At 37.6% G+C, this 18,658-nt stretch overlaps 1 protein-coding gene across 10 annotated transcripts in view; it reads right to left on the bottom strand.

Moving 5' to 3' along the window:
* The window catches only part of VPS13B (vacuolar protein sorting 13 homolog B), a 791,444-nt gene that overhangs the window by 99,623 nt on the left and 673,163 nt on the right, over positions 1 to 18,658 (bottom strand). For all 10 annotated transcript variants that reach the window (XM_060116054.1, XM_060116052.1, XM_060116058.1 and 7 more), the window contains one exon: positions 7,031 to 7,227. In XM_060116054.1, coding sequence (XP_059972037.1) covers positions 7,031 to 7,227 — 197 coding nt within the window. The remainder of the gene's footprint in view (positions 1 to 7,030; positions 7,228 to 18,658) is intronic.

Raw genomic sequence — 18,658 nt, 5'->3', positions numbered from 1 at the left:
AACAGTCATAAAGATGAGAACAATGACCCTGCTAGGGACACTTATAGCAACTACATTTATATCATTTCCTTTATTAGGTACAGTGGACTTCGATCTGATCCAGATATCAAAAGGAAAAACATAATTCATGAGATGTGTAATAATCAGAAATGGAAAAGTAAAGATGGCTCCAAGGAGCAAAACCTTACAAATAGTAATACGTAGAACTCAAGATTCAGTAGTTAGTTCAAATATCAATAAGTTCCTAATGGAAATTCAAATTTTTAGAATAGAGGAAATATTCTAAAGGGTAGAAAGTATGGCAGGAGTTTTACATATCCATACCTTCATTTTAGCCAAAGGGACTTATTAACTGTCCTGGGTGACCCACAGAAGGGTATCAACTCCTTTAAACAAGGAGTGTTTTAGTAAGTTTAGATCTTGATTGATCCATAGACACTGCAGGGACCCAGGCATAATCCTTAAAGATTCACCCCTGGATGTCACCCCTATAGCTCTGCAGGTATCCAACAATGATCTGACTTGACTGATAAAGCCTTGGGCTTTTCTCTGTATCCCTCTGTGGTGATAAGAGTTTTATAATATAGCATAGAGATTAAGCAGAGAATGATTGAGCTAAGAAAACCGAGATGAAAATGCTTGCACTGCTTCCACTTACACTGTAATCATGGGCAAATTATTTCATCTAGCTAAATCTGTTTTCTCATCTGTAAAGTAAGTATAGTAACTGGACTTACTTTTTGAGTATTAAAGGAGGTACTACATAGAAACTGCTTAGCATAATGTCTATCACTCCATAAGAGAAAAAAAATCTCATCCCTCTTTTCCTGGTTGGCAAACAGGGTACCGTACTGGTTACTTAGTTTAATGTCAGTTGCTGGTGATTACCTTTAGCTCCCAAGAGGGATCTGACAATATCACACTGTCATTCATCCCAGTGTGGCACTGTTTCTCAAATTTGGTTCACCTAAACTCTCCCCTGCCTACTGCAAAAACACTGTCCTGTCCATCCTGGGAGAGCACCGCATGGAGGAGAGAAGACAAGAACATGCTACACCATGTTCTCTCTACACCTTAGATCTGTCTTTTTTGGGGAATGTTTTAACTCTAACCCCAAATAAGAAATACACCTCTGTTGTAACCTAGTACACCTATAAAATGGCGTGGGGAAGTTACTGAAAATATTTTTTAAATTGTGGTAAAATATACATAACTTAAAATTCACTATTTTAACCAGTTAAAAGTGTACAGTTCAGTGGCATTAAGTACATTCACATTGTTCTGCAACTAACATCATCATCCATCTTCAGAATTTTTTCATCTTCCCAAACTGAAAGTCTATACCCATTAAACAATTTTCCTCACCCTCATCTGGCAACCACCATTCTACTTTTGTCTTCATAAATTTGACTACTCTTGGTATCTCATATAAGTGGAATTATACAGTATTTGTCCTTTTCACATTGATAGTTTCTATTTTATTAAAAAAATTCCATCAACAGGTGAATGGATAAGGAAGATGTAGTATATATACACAATGGGATATTACTCAGCCATAAAAATGAGTGAAATAATGCCATTTGCAGCAACATGGATGTAGCTAGAGATTATCATATTAAGTGAAGTAAGTCAGCCAGACAAGGACAAATCATATATCACTTATATGTGGAATCTAAAAAAAATGATATAAATGAACTTATTTACAAAACAGAAATAGACTCACAGAAATAGAAAACAAACTTATGGTTACCAAGGGGGATAGTGGGGGATGGGTCGGGGAAGGGATAAATTAAGAGTTTGGGATTAGTAGATACAAACTACTACATATAAAATAGATAAGCGGGGCTTCCCTGTGGCACAGTGGTTAAGAATCCGCCTGCCAATTCAGGGGACATGGGTTTGAGCCCTGGTCCGGGAAGATTCCACATGCTGGAGCAACTAAGTCCGTGCGCCGCAACTACTGAGCCTGTGCTCTAGAGCCCACGAGCCACAACTACTGAGCCCGTGTGCTGCAACTACTGAAGTCCGCGCGCCTAGAGCCCGTGCTCCGCAACAAGAGAAGCCACCACAATGAGAAGCCCGTGCACCACAACAAAGAGTAGCCCCCACTTGCCACAACTAGAGAAAGCCCATGTGCAGCAATGAAGACTGAACACAGCCAAAAATAAATAAATAAATAAATAAAAATTAAAATAGATAAGCAACAAGGACCTACTGTATAGCACAGGGGACTACTGTCAATACCTTGTAACAAGGTGGCAAAGCAGTTCTAGACGTCAAGATTGTTGTCTGAATGGCTTATGAAAGTCAAAAGGTTAAAAAAAAATGGTACCCAGCAAATTTAGGTACATCTAAAGGTACAGATCCAAGTAGCCAAATGGAGGCAAACAATATCTAGAGGCCACAGTGACCTTCTGGTAGGAGAAAGTTCAACCAGTGAGGAGAAAGGAAATGATCCAGGGACTTTACCATCACAACGCTCTTCCTCTGATTCCTGCACTGGCTATACACACAAGAATGAAGGTTTGGGGCTTCCCTGGTGGCGCAGTGGTTGGGAGTGCACCTGCTGATGCGGGAGACGCGGGTTCGTGCCCCGGTCCGGGAGGATCCTACATGCCGCGGAGCCTGCGCGTCTGGAGCCTGTGCTCCGCAGCGGGAGGGGCCACAGTAGTGGGAGGCCCGCGTACCGCAACAAAACAAAACAAAACAAACAAAAAAAAAGAATGAAGGTTTGGTAAATAAAAAGCATCTCTTCCTCACATACACAAAAAGCTGTGGACCACTGTCTCAAAGATCACTAAATATGAGTGGACAGCGACTTACAGGATCTTTAGGGAGAAGGAGAAAATCTTATTTTTTTTATTTTGCACTCTAAAAAACTCAAGAGTTTCCATTTTTATCACATGAAGAAAGAGCCGCACACTTCTTTTTCCAGGATGCCTTCTTCTATGAACCAACGTTCTGGGGGTGGGGATAAGAAGTCCTTGTAAGCAATCTACTCTCACGTTTTAACATTGTGAGAAAGTGACCATGTAATATGGACAAAACTACCAAAGACTCGGCACAGGTAAACAGTTTAGCATTATTATCAAACAATTTGTCATAAAGTTAACTGGACATATATATCAAGATCTTCACAGTTATTACTGTGTAACACAATAATTGCCTGTAACTTGTGACTTTAGATAGTCACACACTTCTGGAGTTAGCCATTGGGGTGAGGGTAAGAGGTGGAAACAAAGTAGAAAGTTGTTCTGGTTCATCAGAAGACATCTTGTTGATACCAAACTCAGGGAACCTAGTAGGGTGGCCCAAAGCCTGAGAGTTGGGCCCACCAGCCATTTCTCATCTTTCCGCCTAGGTCCCATCGCTAGGTAAGAAACTGTAAATTCCAAATACAGTGTGTGCTTGCTGGTTATCTTGTTTGCTCTCTAAATCCGCTTTCTACCCCTCCCCATCCTCTTCTCTGCCCCTGACTGTATCAACAAGCTGCTTTGTCCTTGGCTTGTCTTTTGGTTCGGCCAGTGGAAGGTGCCCAAGGGATATCAGAAGGTGTGAAGACAGTGGCAGGAGGACTCATATTCTCCTGGCTCCTTCTTAGCCACGTCTCTGCACATTGTTGGTCCCTCCACCAAAAACAGCTACAACCACCCATTCTGGGTTAGTTTTGGTAATGGCTCTATTACCTGGCTCTTTCAGGACTAAGAGTGGGATGGTTTCTAGCCTCAGGGTACTGTCCTATCCCTTCACCTTGCCAACACTTTTGTAAACAGTCTTTACAGTAAACTCTCCTCAGTTAACCAGTCTGAGTGTGCTGTCTGTTTCTTGTCAGGACCTACTGGGAAAAGGGGTTTATTTAGGCTTCAGCAGTGGGCAGTGGGGGTGGGCAAATACATACATGCTGAGATTAAAAATAAATAGCTGAAATGGATACCCTGATCAGGGCTTTTAAAGGCTGTATCTCTTGCTTCAGTCCAGTGCACCACAAATAGAAAGAGAACTCTTCTAAAGGTCAATACTATTGTGGAAACTAAGCTTAAGTTACTCTCCTTCCAATGCTACCTTGAAAAAAACAACAGTTACCCATCATTCATTTTCATATGATCAAGCAAACCATTAATTAAAGATAGTGGAGGGCTTCCCTGGTGGCGCAGTGGTTGAGAGTCCGCCTGACGATGCAGGGGACATGGGTTCGTGTCCTGGTCTGGGAAGATCCCACATGCCGTGGAGCGGCTGGGCCCGTGAGCCATCGCCGCTGAGCCTGCGCGTCCGGAGCCTGTGCTCCGCAACGGGAGAGGGCACAACAGTGAGAGGCCCGCGTACCAAAAAAAAAAAAAAAAAGAAAAAAGATAGTGGAAAATAATTATTACAAATACACGTGGATTGAATTGAAGATAATATGCCTGTATGGGATAAACAGACCAAGGTTTAAGAGAGTGAATCTTTGGTCTCCAGTCCTTTGTACCGAAGGCTACCTGTCACCCCTCAGACTGGTTAGCTCCTACCCATTCCTTAAGGCCTCAGCTTAGAAACCAGTTTCTCAGGGCCAAATAGCTAGTTCGTGATGGAGCCAGGACTTAAACCCAGGTCTGCTAACTTGAAAATCTCTAATACATAGTGCTTCTATTTACATACACACAGTGATGCCATTACCACTAAATATCCTACACTGTTGCACTTTTGACAACTGTGGGCAAGATGCTTTTTTTTTTTTTTTTTTTAGATTAAGCTTCATGGGACTTATTTTTATGAACTTTCTTCCAGTAATGTACAACAGTCTGATGCATATCCTTCTCAAACCATAAATATTATTTAAGATAAGATAATTTCTAATCATAAAAGTGTCAGGTTTTTGTCCAGTTTTAGATTTCTCATGACAGAATATACTGGATCTAACTGTAGCACTTTTATTTCTATGTGAAATGTCGACATATCATCAAAGCACTGATGTTTTCCTTAAAGAAATTGGATGAAATTTATTTACTGTCCTTTTTGAAAAATGTCTTAATAGTGTTTTATTATGTTGATTTTAAAACCAGCTCTTTAAATTTGATTTCACTAATATCAATTTCTACCTGAAAAATGCTTAATGTCAAACAATTTAAAGCAAGATCAATTGTGAAATATTAGGCAAGTTGAAAAATCCAAGGTGAGGACAAAAGATCTGTGATTACAATGTCAAAAGCTTGGTGAAAAACTGCCTAAATTTGACTGTCTGCATAAATTTCCATTCCCTAAAGGTTCCACATTTCTGCAGTGCTAAGCTTACCACAAAGTGATTTTTATGAATGTTTCAGATTCAGAGGAATTAACCTTGTCCAAAATGCTTCTTTCAATGATGAAAATGCATTCTTTGATAATTAGAATCAAGAAATGATTTCTAACTTGATGCTAATAATGAAACTCAGATTTAAAAAAAATTCATTACCCATTGCTCTGTTTTCTGAGATTTCCTGGTTTCTGACTAGGTAACTATGCTTAGAATAGGCAATCTTTCTATCCATCTGCTAACTCCTCCCAGGATGGGTGTTCTTTTCACTGCTGCATTTCATATAGGTAAAATCAAGACCCCACTCCTCTAATATATTTTCACCAGTCGTACATTACTAGGTAATATACTGGGAAGGCAATTATTTTTAAAGAGCCCAAATGACCTAGAAATAGAAACCATAAAGTAAAAAAATATATCATTATTAAGCATACAAAGTAATCAACGAAAAAGACTGTGATGCTACAGACTAATGTGAACAGAGGTTATCGCTGTGTGATATGATGATGGGTGGTACTATTTTCTTTATTTCCCAGATGTTCTTCAATGAACATATATTACTATTAATTACAAAAAGAGAAAGCATTCACAACTATCTATAATATAAAACAGGAATTAGAATACAAAATGGTGTGCTATGATTATAACCCTGTAAATGCATACAATGATGGGTAAAAATAAAGGTAAAAAAGAGAAAACAGTTCAATCACAGGGTGTTGGAACGGTGGACTTTTTTCTTTTTGTTAGTGTCAAAATGTTGTTTGGGGGAAAAAAGGGGGGGTGGATTATATACAAAGAATAAGATAATGCTAGAGCAAACTCGTCAGGAGAATTAGAAGGTAGGACATTGAAAGTGATGGGCAGCAAGGCACAGGCCCACAGTACACATATCATGTGACCCAAACAACTGTTCTATTGATGGTGATTTCGTTTCTTTTTCTTGTCATTTAGGGGAGCATGAACAGAAAGACATAATAAGGATATGTAAACTAGAAGGAGCACTTGAAGAATAAATTGCTGAAGCCATTTTTTCTCTACTCTAAGTTAGTGGATGTATTAAGCAGGCAAACATTGGAAATAGGGACAATCTGGCCCTGTTTTGTCACTAACCAGATATCCTGTAGGAGGTGTGGAACAGGAAGTTCTGGGGACACGATTCAGAATACCTGAAGTCTATAGCTCTAGAGATACATTAAAGTCAAATAGATTCAAGAGGTGAATAAAACTTTGGCTATCTGAAGTCTTGAGTATAAATTATTTTGGTTAGTCAAGTTTTCCTAATGTCTGGAGGTCTGTCTTTTAAAGTTTTTTAAAAAACCCCTTAAGAAGGAAGTAGTTCCAAAAAGAAGGAGACAATTCAATTTACTTAACGTTTCTTTTAATGCCCCAGCGTTAACATTTACACATATTGATGACTGTGTCACTAAGAGTCTATTGAAGTGTGTATGGCTTTTTCCTCTATATTTTTTAGCTCAGGATAACAGGATTTTTTTTTTTTTGAAGTTTGTTTTTTGCTCTTTTTTCCTTTTATATTTAAGGAACAGGTTCTTAGAGCTCACAGTAAAACACAGGAATTTTAGTACATAGACTTTGAAACATCAGCTTCTATCTCGCTTCCTGGTTCTCATCTGTAGTTCAGACAGATGCAGCTGCTAGAGAGCTGCGATATAGTTAAGTGAGGGGCCACTAGATAAGATGACCTGACGATTGTTTCCTAGTATAATGCCACTATTTCATTTTTCACTTTGTTCACTGAGTTACCTTTGGTCATCAGCTCCATTTTGGCTGCTGTTCAAAACAATTCTCCAAAGATCCGAGGATACCAGTTTCTTCTGGTTATTCACAAGATTGATATCTGGCAACTGCAGTTCACAAACTTTGCTTTCAGACAGACTAAATTCTCGAAATGCAACAAAAACCTTCTGGAGTTCATCCCAGTATTCCAAACTACAAGGAATCTATATTAAAAGAAAGAAGATTTTAGAAGATGCAAACAGAAATGATGTTTCTGTATTTGCTGACATGCAACTTGAATCTTCATAAAAGTTATAACATTAATGAGACTTTTAAAAAAGGGGATACAGTTGTAAAGGACAGTAGTTTAGGATTTCTTTTCATAGTTATATTCATCCTGTTTACCTACTTTATTTCAAAAGACTCATTCAAGAATAATATGTGGAAATAGTCAAGAAAGTTTTTAAATAAAGGAGAAAGGGTGGGGAATAAATTCTACCAGATGCTAAGTCTATTATAAAGCTATACTAATTAAAATTAAAAGATAAGGTTGGAGTAGTAACATACAAATAGATTAGAAGAAAAAAAATAATATGTAAGTACAGATAAATTTTAGTATGTGATGAAGGTACCATTTCAAACAAGTAGGGGAAAGATGGGAAATGAGGTTGCAAGAACTGGTTAGCCATTTGGTAAAACCAAAGTGGGTCCCTATATCATTCCTCTATGTAAGTAAATTCCAAAAGGATCAAGATATTAAAGGCTAAAAACTGAAAACATAAGAGAAAAAAATCAGTTAATATTTTTATCATAATAGGGTAGCCTTTTCTGTGTATGGCATGAAACCCGCGGATGGTAAAACGAACAACAAACAAACAAACCTCACAACTGATAACATCAAAATTAATAAAAAGCAAGGTTAGGATAAAACAGGTAATAGTTAATGACAGATCTACAAATACTTGTGATAGCAGAGAGCTCTTACAAATCAATGAGAAAATGATAAGTAAGCATATAGAAAAATAAGCAAAGGTAGTTGTTGGAAGAGGGCCTGAACATCCCTGTATGTTCTCGCCAGGTATGCAAAGGATGCAAGGCCCTGAAAGCTGTTAACAAGGGACCATTTCTCAGGTTCTGTTTGCAGAAAGCATCCTTGAGTGATGAGGTAAAGTTTCTTTCCAGGACAAAGAGCAGACTTGCTCTAAAAGAGCTTGATTTGACAAGCTCCATGTTCCATGCTGTGCCATTTATCTACTGCATGCAGAGCATCCCCCTGGGGACCCTTCTGCATTGCCCTTGTGGGACTTGGGGGCAAGAAAAAACAATGCAAACATGATGCACACACTGCTGTGCCACGAGCAATAATATTCTTTGTTTCTGACCCAAAAGTCTAATATATTCTGTCAGCATCCATAAAATGTTAACAGGCTAATTTATTAGCTTGCATAAGGTAAAATCCCAGATTCTTTTTTTTTTTTTTTTTTTTTTGCGGTATGCGGGCCTCTCACTGTTGTGGCCTCCCCCGTTGCGGAGCACAGGCTCCGGACGTGCAGGCTCCGGACGCGCAGGCTCAGCGGCCATGGCTCACGGGCCCAGCCGCTCCGCGGCATATGGGATCCTCCCAGACCGGGGCACGAACCCGTATCCCCTGCATCGGAAGGCGGACTCTCAACCACTTGCGCCACCAGGGAGGCCCAAACTCCCAGATTCTGACAGCAATTAATTTACAGAAGAAAAGATATAACCAGCCAGTAAACATGCAAAGATACTCAACTTCACTAATACTTACGTAAGTTCAAATTAAAGCAATAATGTAGTATTTTTATTTATTAATCTGGACGTTTGAAAAGACTGACATTTCCAATTTCTGTAGAGGTGTGGGAAAAAGCATTTCTACCCATTATTTTTGAAGAATAACTTGGCAATATCTATTAAATGCTTGGAAGGATACATCTAAGAATTTGTTTTACAGATATTCCAATACCAGTATGTGTGTGTGTGTGTGTGTGTGTGTGTGTGTGTGTATGTGTGTTTACTTCAGTACTGTATTAGTAAGAAATTGGAAAAATACAAATATCCATCAATATGGAATTAAATATAACATGCAGATCTATAGAATGGATCTGTACAACTGTTAAAATGAATAAGGAATACCTATATATACTAACACAAAAGACACTCAAGATATATTATTAACTTAAAAAAAATTATGCTTCAAAATAGAACATGTGGGTTGATCCCATTTGTCTTAAAAAAAAAAAAAAAGGGACTGGGCTCAGATGTGTCTCCTCTGTTGGAAGCATTTCCTAATTATGACCATTCTCAGAACTGGTCACTGCCTTTCGTGTCACTTCCATATCTAACTCACTCCTCTATCACAGACGTCATTACATTTCGCCATTCCTTATTTACATGTTTGTCTCCTTTAGTTGACTCTGTGATCCTTAAGGCAAAAATGGCATATTATTTAAAAAAATATTAGCATCAGTTTTTGGAACATAATAGGATATTAATAAAAGCTTCCTGAATGAATAGATTTCTCCTTAACCTTCCTTTCCTAAATAAGTGATTCTAAATCTTTGAATGGGAATAAATTTTACCTCCATCTATAACAGTTTCTTTTCCTTAAATGGGAACTTGAGCATCCATGTATGGCGACGTGCTAAATGGAAGAAAGGGGCACAAAATGGATACGCATAAGAGGCTAACAGTGTGATGCAACAGAGCATATGTTTTGGTTAGTGATAAGGACAAGTGACATATCCATAAATTCTACTTTTAGCCACCATTTCTTGAAATTCTCCCTCTTCTTGCTTTCCATGACATACATTTTTCTAACTTTCCCTTCTCTGGGTTTTTGTTCCTATGCTGTCTCTCAGCCTCAAATACCCGTAGAATCCCTGGTTTCTCACTGTCTAATGTTTAAATCTTTCCCATCTATCAAGGTCCAAATGAAATACCACCTTTCTTTGAGCCTTTTCACCTCCCAGATGGAGAAATGCTTTCCCTTTTCTGAACTCCAATAGTTTTTTAAAATGGGAATCTGTTTCATAGCTCTTATCACTATACACCTCATGTTACAGTTATTTCTATACATGACATTTTCGCTGGTAGACACATTCCTTGAGGGAATGATTTCCATTTGGCTAAGCTTTGGATTTTCACAGAACCTGGCAAACTGTATACAGTAAATGTTCAAAAAAAGTTGCTGAATGAATGAATGAATAATTCATGAATGAACAAATACACATATCCTGGGTGATTCAGTCCATCTATGGCACATTAAAAATTCTCCACAAAGAAGTATAGAAGATTAAAGCATAAACTTTGGAGTTATACCTAATGGGATTCAATTTCTAGTTCCATTAGCTATGAGTTCTTAGGCAAATTGATTTTTCTAACATCAGTACTCATATCCCTAAAAAGGGGATAATAAGAGAACTATTTCATGAATTGCTGTGAGGATTAAAAGAGACAAAGCCTTCCATTTAATACCACATAATAAAAGCTTAAGAAATGTTAGTTACTAATTATTTATCCTTCTCATGCTCAAAGAACACTTCTGAAGCTTGGGTGTTGTTAAAAGAATCAGGTAGGTTGTGAATAAGAGCCCTGCTCGCTAGATTTCTTAACAATGGGTTGGACCTGTGGGAAGAAAATAATAAACCTTGAGCCTGGATGTTCAGGAACCTTGTAATCATAGTTCAATATGGTTTTCTGCTGTATATCTATTAAAATATTTCCTTGTATGTTGCCTATTACTTGAGAGATAAAAGAACATTTCCTTGCCTAACTCCTTTCTAGACTGCCAGTAAGTCAGTCCTTTAGCTTAAGAAAGTCATAAGTAGAAATGGATAAGATGTGGGAAGTGGGGTGAGCACATAAGAATCTCATGGGAGAGGGCAAATGAGTTTAGAAAAGCGTACTTAACATACCTATCTTTTTTTTTATTAGTAACAAATTAACAGAATGTGAAGTTCAAAAATCATCTTCTTGGTAGAGAGATTACACAGCAAATAGGGTGAAAAAAAGACTTGTTTCTGGTATTGTCTCCAGAAGTTCTCCATTAAAATTAATGTACAATAGGGACTTCCTTGGTGGCTCAGTGATTAAGAATCCATCTGACAATGCAGGGGACACGGGTTTGAGCCCTGGTCCGGGAAGATCCCACATGCCGCGTAACAACTAAGTCCGTGCACCACAGCTACTGAGCCTGTGCGCCGCAACTACTGAAGCCCACACGCCTAGAGCCTGTGCTCCGCAACAAGAGAGGCCACCGCAATGAGAAGCCCACGCACCACAACGAAGAGTAGCCCCTGCTTGCTGCAACTAGAGAAAACCTGTGGGCAGGAACGAAGACCCAACGTAGGCAAAAATAAATAAATTAATTAGTTAAAAGAAAATTAATGTATAATAGCTTATGAAAATTGACCATCACACTGGAAAGCAGAGTGAGGCCTTAAGAAAAAAGTACTAGGAAGTTTTGACGTACAGGAGAGAGTTGGAATAAATCCATAATAAAAGGCAATGCAAGCTGGGAACCATTGTGGGAAGCCATTAGGTAGTTTAAGGGCAATGAAAGTAAACTGTACCAACACTGGGGCTTAGGCAAAGAGAAACTGTGAAAGTTCAAAAGAGAGATTTGGAAGAAAGCCAAAGAAAAATTCTATTTAGTTCACAACTTTGTGTGAGGCTGGTTCTGAGGTTACATACTTCAATTGGAACATTCCAGGCTACTCTCAAAATTTAGAAAACAATAGAGAACTACTATAGAAACACATCATAAAATGTGTGTTACATGTTTGTCAGGATTTTCCTTTATATGCCCTATTTCCCTTGGTTAATAAAGGGTTATTAATAAATGAAACTTCTGTTTAAAAAGTTTAAGATTGTATGCCTGTAAGTGCAAAAGTCACATATTAATCCTTTCCTCCATGTTAAGAACATTTTTGTCCTCAAAACCTCAAAAGAAAAGCTGATAACAACACTCAGTACAATTAGTATTTTAAAGGTAATTTTAGTCAACTGTCCACTGAAATATATATTGAGCCACAGGTTTATAAATAATATAGATATAATCTTTATTTTTAAAATTTCTCCAACATAAAAAAAAAAACAAACTCTTGTTGGTATTACATTCACTTAGGATAAAATCCTGGCCCTCACCCTTAATCACTGCTCTATGACCTTGAGCACCTTATTTAATGACTCTGGGCCTCAGTTCCCTCATTTGTGAAATGTAGGTAATAAAAACTAAATTATTTTAGTCCATGATAAGGATTTTGGAATTTATCTTAATGTCAATGAGATATCTTTGAAGGGTTTTAAGCAAAGAAGCAATGCTTAAAGTCAAATTTATGTTTTTAAAAGCTTCTGGATACTGTGTAGAGAATGTGTTAAAAGAGAATGGGGCAAGCATGGATGTGAACAGACAATTAGGAGGCTAGGGCAGTGATCTGTGCTAGAAATGTAAATGGCTTATGGTATGGTTGGTGGCAATGGAGTGGTATGTGGGAGATTCTTGAGGAATAAACATCTGTTGACTGATTAGATATAGGAGAGGGAGGTGTTAAGGATGACTCCCAGGTGTCTGGCCCAAGCAACTGTATGGGTGCTGATGTCATTTACTGGGATGGGTAAGATTGACTTGTCCCATTGGGGAGTAGGTTTGTGGGGTCAGGTGGAAGAGGGGAGATCGTAAGTTCATTTTTAGACAAGCTGAGTTGGAGGCATCAGTGAGCCATCCAAGTGGAAATCTTGAGTATGGAGTTGGCTATTCTAGAGAGTTGGAGAGGGAGTTAACTGTGTTGATACATACCTGTAGACTCAACCAGCCTTAGCCTTTCGTCAGGAGAGTGTAACGGAAAGAAAGAGAACAAGGAAGTTTAGGGTACTTATTTGCAAGAAGGTGTTTTAAATGATGAATTAAGAAGGTAGACTGGTTGAAAGGGGATGTGAAAACAGAGTAAGCTGATGGATAGGGAGAAAGCAGAGAACTATGGATTTCTCTACGGTTTAATGAATGAGTGTACTGGGTCTTGCCGAATGAGCGGGCTGGAGAGATGGACAGACTGTGAGTAGGATGAGTAGGAAGAGCAGGATGCTGGAATGAGCGATTTAGGAGGTGGAGCAGCTCGAGATGCTGACAGGCTCCAGGGCTTGTGTGTGGCAGTGGGCACTCAGACGGAGTGTAGGAGGAGGTCACTAGAGTGAGGAGCTGGGGTCTTGGCTGGGGCTTTCTCACATGGATGTCAATGGCGGTGAAGGAAAAGGCTGGAAGCCATGGGCTGAAGACTTCTGAGAATGAGGGCAGACGACCAAATAAGTAGCAGATGGCAACAACGAAGAGGGGTGAGGGTGATATAATTGGACGGAAGGAGTCTCAAAAAAGCAGGAAGCCTTTACAGGAGGGGAGAAGGGTATAGGCAAGTGGCACAGGTGAGCAGCAGAGCACCTTATCTCCTGACCCTGAGGTAAAAACGATGTGGGAGAATAAACTGCCTCCACCTAAGGGCGGGTTACAGTGGTGTACAGAGTCCCAGGGGACAGCAGGATTTCATTTAAGGTGAAGAGGTAGAGGAAATTCTTGAAGAACAGGCTGAGGTTTAGGGAGGTTCACTGGTCACAGAACAGCTGTTCTCGAGGGCTCAGTGGAAGGGTCTGGGAGGTAGAGGAGAAAGGGGTTTTGGTAAGGGAAGGAAAAAGGGATACAAATCAGTATCTAGGCAAGAGGGGCTAAATCTTACAGTTTGGGTAGTGACTAGGAAAGAGGGAAGTGAGGCATGTGTTGGAATTAAGACCTCATTTAGGAGGGTAGGGACAATGGCTGTGGTTCTAAAAGTAGCCTACTGCTCCTTCCTGAGGCCTGGCTGCATTCCGTGTGTTCTCTGACAAGCACTCTTAACAAACTCCAGCTATTTCTCCAATAAACTCATAGCACAGAGTCAGGTACATAGTATATGCTCAATAAATAGTTTTAAAATTTACGAATGAAGATAGGTGCTGAAAAAATAATCTTTTTTACAGCCTTCTATTCTAAAAAGGTTTTGTTTTATATACTGAGCTCTCCTTTCAAATTACTTTGCAATCACACCCACTTTTAACAAACTTTTCATTAGCTCACTAATCTTCCTTTGCCTTTCAGTTAGAGGTAGACATTGCCCAGCTAATCTCTAGTCTAGCAGTAACAGAATTAAACTAAAAATCTAACGCAGTCACATTGTGATTCATATAGCAGCAATTAATTATTCTCAGGAATAAATCTGGGCTCTGTTTTGTGTGATCTATTTAAAATAACTTTATTTTGTGCTTTTAGGTTTGAAGGAGATGATGTGAATGATTTTTAGTTACATATCTATAACTGAGGATTTATTATTAATGCTTGCACTGAATAACTTGAAGGAAAGATGACTATTCCAAGAAAGTTTGGTTGCCAAAAATAGTTTAGAAAGCCTAAATATCTAGTACTGAGTCATGGGAAGTGGGAACAAGTAAATTGGTTTCACTGGAAAACATTCCACATGTAACACATGGTACATTTCAAATGACTGTCAAGATTATATATATTTTTATTACATTTTGTTTTCCTATCCATTATTTGACAGGACCTAAAAAATTAGCCAGCCATATATAATAAACTGTACTCTAAGCATATGTGGTCTCTGCATATGAATATATTTTAGGTTGTATATCTGCCAGTTGGTAAAAGCACATGTATTTTTGCATTTAAAATATGATTCCAAGATTTGTTTCCATTTGATGGCTAATTTGGGAAGATTTGCATGTGTGTTGGCCATTTAAAAATATTTTTGGTACAAAGAATATTTTGGCACTTAATTTGTTTTTATTATTTAATAGTACTGCCAAGACTATTAGCAGGGTTGCAACTGCCCATCTGCTCATAGATAAACAGGTCTGAATTCTTTGTCCAGGGACTGCTAAAGCTGGGCCATTGCCCCTTTGCCCACTCAGTGCCACCAAGCAACCTCAGAAAAGGATACAGAGGAAGTGTGTTCCCTGTATTTACGTACATAATAAAGAGGTGGTAGTATTTAGCAAGTGATACATTCTATCAATCTGATTCAACTGTCCTTTCCTTTATATTATGACAAAATAGAGAGCCTAGCTGACTGTGTAGGCCTGGTTATTGAGCACAAAGCTGGAACTTCCATTCAGTAGTAAGTTATTAAGGCTAGGTTACATCAGAGGATACCATCTTTATCACTCCTCCCACTACATTTCCAGATTTCTCAGGGCACCAATTAACAGGTCAGTACAGTAGGGGTAAAACAGTTTGCTTTTCCATCATCATCTGTGATTTTGGTAGTAGCAGTAATAAAAATACTGATGGAAGCTGTGGTAGAAGAACAGCCTTTTACACTTTACAGACTTTTTTTGTATATTATCTTAGTGAGGAATACATTATTCCCATTTTACGGATAAGTGAACTGTGGCTTAAAGAAGTTAGGTAATATGTTCAAGGTTACACATTTAGAAGTGGCAGACCTTTTGGCTATAAATCCTTTGCTCCTTAAACTAATTACCTTTAGATTAAAGAAGAAAAATGGACTCCATAATGTATCATTTACAATTTCCAGTTTCAGTTTCTTTAAAGTGGATTCATAGAAAGAAATCTGAATGCAGAATACATTTTGACCCTTACCATTAATCCCAGTCATTTATAGTTACTTAATTTGGAAATTATTTTCTCTTCAGCTGCCTTTTTCTTTCAGCACTTTGAATATATTATCTCTCTGTCTCTGGTCTCCATGGTTGCTGATGAGAAATCAGCTGTTAATCTTACTGAGTATCCCTTATATATGATGAGTCACTTCTCTCTAGTTGCAGTCAGGGTGTTTTGTTTTTTGTTTTTTTTGGATAGGTTGATTGTTTGGTATGGAAATCTTTGAGTTTTTTCTACATGTAGTTCATTGAACTTCCTGGATGTGCAGACTAATGTTTTTAATTAAATTTGGGAAGTGTTCAGCCATTAGCTTTTCAAAGAGTCTTTATTCTCCTTTCTCCCCTTTCCTTCTAGGCCTCCCCTCATGCACATATTGGTACACTTGATGGTATTCCACAGTCTCTAAGGCTCTGGTCACTTGTCTTCATTCTTTTAACTTTCTGTTTTCAACAATCAATAATCTCAATTGACCTATCTTTAAATTCACTGCTTCTTTCTTCTGCCTGCTCAAATCTTGTATTGAGCCCCTCTAGTAAAGTTTTCATTTCACTTTTTATACTTTTCAACTCTGGGATTTCTTTTTTTTTTTTCTTTACAATTTCTATCTTTTTATTGATACTCTATTTAGTGAGACATCATTCTCATATTTCCCTTTAGTCCTTTAGACAAGGCTTTCTTTAGGTTTTTTTGAACATATTCAAAATAGACAGTTCAAGTCTGTCTAGTGAGGTCAACATCTGGGCATCTTAGGGACAGTTACTATTGATTACTTTTTTCCTCTGTATATGGGTCAGACTTTGTTTCTTTGCAGAGCACATACTTTTTTGTTGGAAACTGGACATTTTAAATGATATAACATTTTATTATATTAACTATATTACTATTATTATATTATTAATAAATAATGGCAACTGTGGAAATCAGACTCCCTTCCCCAGGGCTTCTTGTCATTGATATTTGTTCTCTTTTTGTTGTTGTTGTTGTTACTAACATTTATGAATTAATTCTAAAAAGTCTGTTTTCTTTATATGTGGCCACTGAAGTCTCTACTTGGTGAGCTTAGTGGTCAGTTAATAATTAGACAGAGATTTCCTTAAAGGCCTGGAAACAACAAGTATACCCAGTCTCTGCTGAGGGGCTCTATGTGCCTATTAAGGCATGCCCTCAACTCTCCCCTGGCCTTCCCTTCCTGCTTGTGCAGAGCCTTAACGTCAGCCTGAGGTGAGAGCACAGGGCCTTCTTAGGTCATTCTTAGCATGTGCAGAGCTTGGGGTAAGTGCACAGATTTATGCATGTACATATTCTCCTAGTTTCCCAGGAATCTGTTGGAACTTTTCAAAGTCTGTGTGGACATCTCATTCCCCAGCTCTTCCTTTTGAGCCTTTTGTTTAGCTTTAAAGTTTTCTGTTATCCACTGCCTCAAGTATCGATTTCTTTGAATTCTTTCTGACCTATACCCCTGGGTGGGAAAAGGGTCTTTCACACTGGAACATTCCTACTTGATAACTTTTGAAAGAGTTAATTGTTGTAAAACCCTTATTTTGTTAATAGAAAGCTATTTTATCTCATTAAGCAAGTAAAAGGATACACTACATTTATCACAATGTCAAAGTGGTGATAAGACCAAATATATTCCCCAGTGGGGAATGCACTAGAAAAATTAGAGGTAGATAAAGAGTTTTTAATTGATGGCTAGAGAGTAGGTAAGTGGATAGTTAAAATATAGAATGTGAGGTCTGAGCATAAAATAGTGGATTGAAAGAGACAATGTATATATACATTGTATCATTATATAAACTAGGATAATTTATTATATATTATTTACAATTTATTATATATTATTTATTATATATTTATTATATATTATTATAGAAATTAGGATAAATGGACATCTAGTATTATTATAGAAATTAAGATATGTAAAGAGCAATATAAACATTAAAACCTAACAAGGTAAAAAACCAGCTTTGCCTCTGCAAATACAGATGTGGTTTCTATTTATGATTATTACTGGACCTAAGTAACTGTCCTTTTAAACATGAAGAACATTTCTACAATCAATTATTTATAAGAGGAGAAACATATTCATCTCACAAAACAAAAGCAACTGAATAGAGATACTTTTCAATAGTTAATTAAAAATAAAATGTATTCTGATATCAGCATGTCAGTTTTTTATGCTTCTACTTCAAAGTATAAACCCACCATTTAATAATGGCATAAAATACAAATATGTATATAATCTCAAATTTTTTAGCTTATAATACCAGTTTTTATATGTATCTGCTTTTTAGTTGATTTTGAAGAAGGAAAAGAAAAGCTTCTATACATCTTCAACTAATAGCAGTCATACAAAAAAAAAAAAAACTTAAAATATTGGAACCAGTTGAGAAACCACAAGTATTCAAAATGCAGGAAATCATGATTTTATAACATTTTAATGTGATCTACTCTTGGGAAACAAAGTTAACCAAACCCTATTTCTGTACAGGAAATATTCCAGCGTACAGTTGTAATACATTGTGGTGAAGGGGTACAGCTGCAGATTTTTCACCTGTAATGCCCCACTGGTATTGTGGCTTACTGCATTGCATCAAGACTGCCTTCCTGTCCGGAAAACCTTCTAAGTACAAACAAGACTCTAAGTCCAGATTTTATTTTCCCTTGGTATCAGAATATGGTAATTTAAGAGTCCTGAGAAATGCTTTTTTAGCCTTTAAAAGGAAATGTGTAACATTCTTTTATTAGGATCTATGTTTGGGTTGGTCTTTCAAAAAACTTAACATATGACCCAGTTATCTTATCAATTTATCAAGCTACCAAGTTTCAAGCAAATGCAGGTGTGTAATATGACATCTTTCAAGATAATATTTTCCATAAAGACAAATAGTAAAAATATATTAAGAACTTCTGAGTCAAAACTAACTTAGAGCAAGGGCAACTTTACTATTTTATGGTTTCTTTTTATGAGG

The sequence above is a fragment of the Mesoplodon densirostris genome, chromosome 13, assembly GCF_025265405.1.
Source record: "Mesoplodon densirostris isolate mMesDen1 chromosome 13, mMesDen1 primary haplotype, whole genome shotgun sequence".
NCBI classification, from domain to species: Eukaryota; Metazoa; Chordata; class Mammalia; order Artiodactyla; family Ziphiidae; genus Mesoplodon; species Mesoplodon densirostris.
This window is presented reverse-complemented; position numbering and strand designations above follow the sequence as displayed.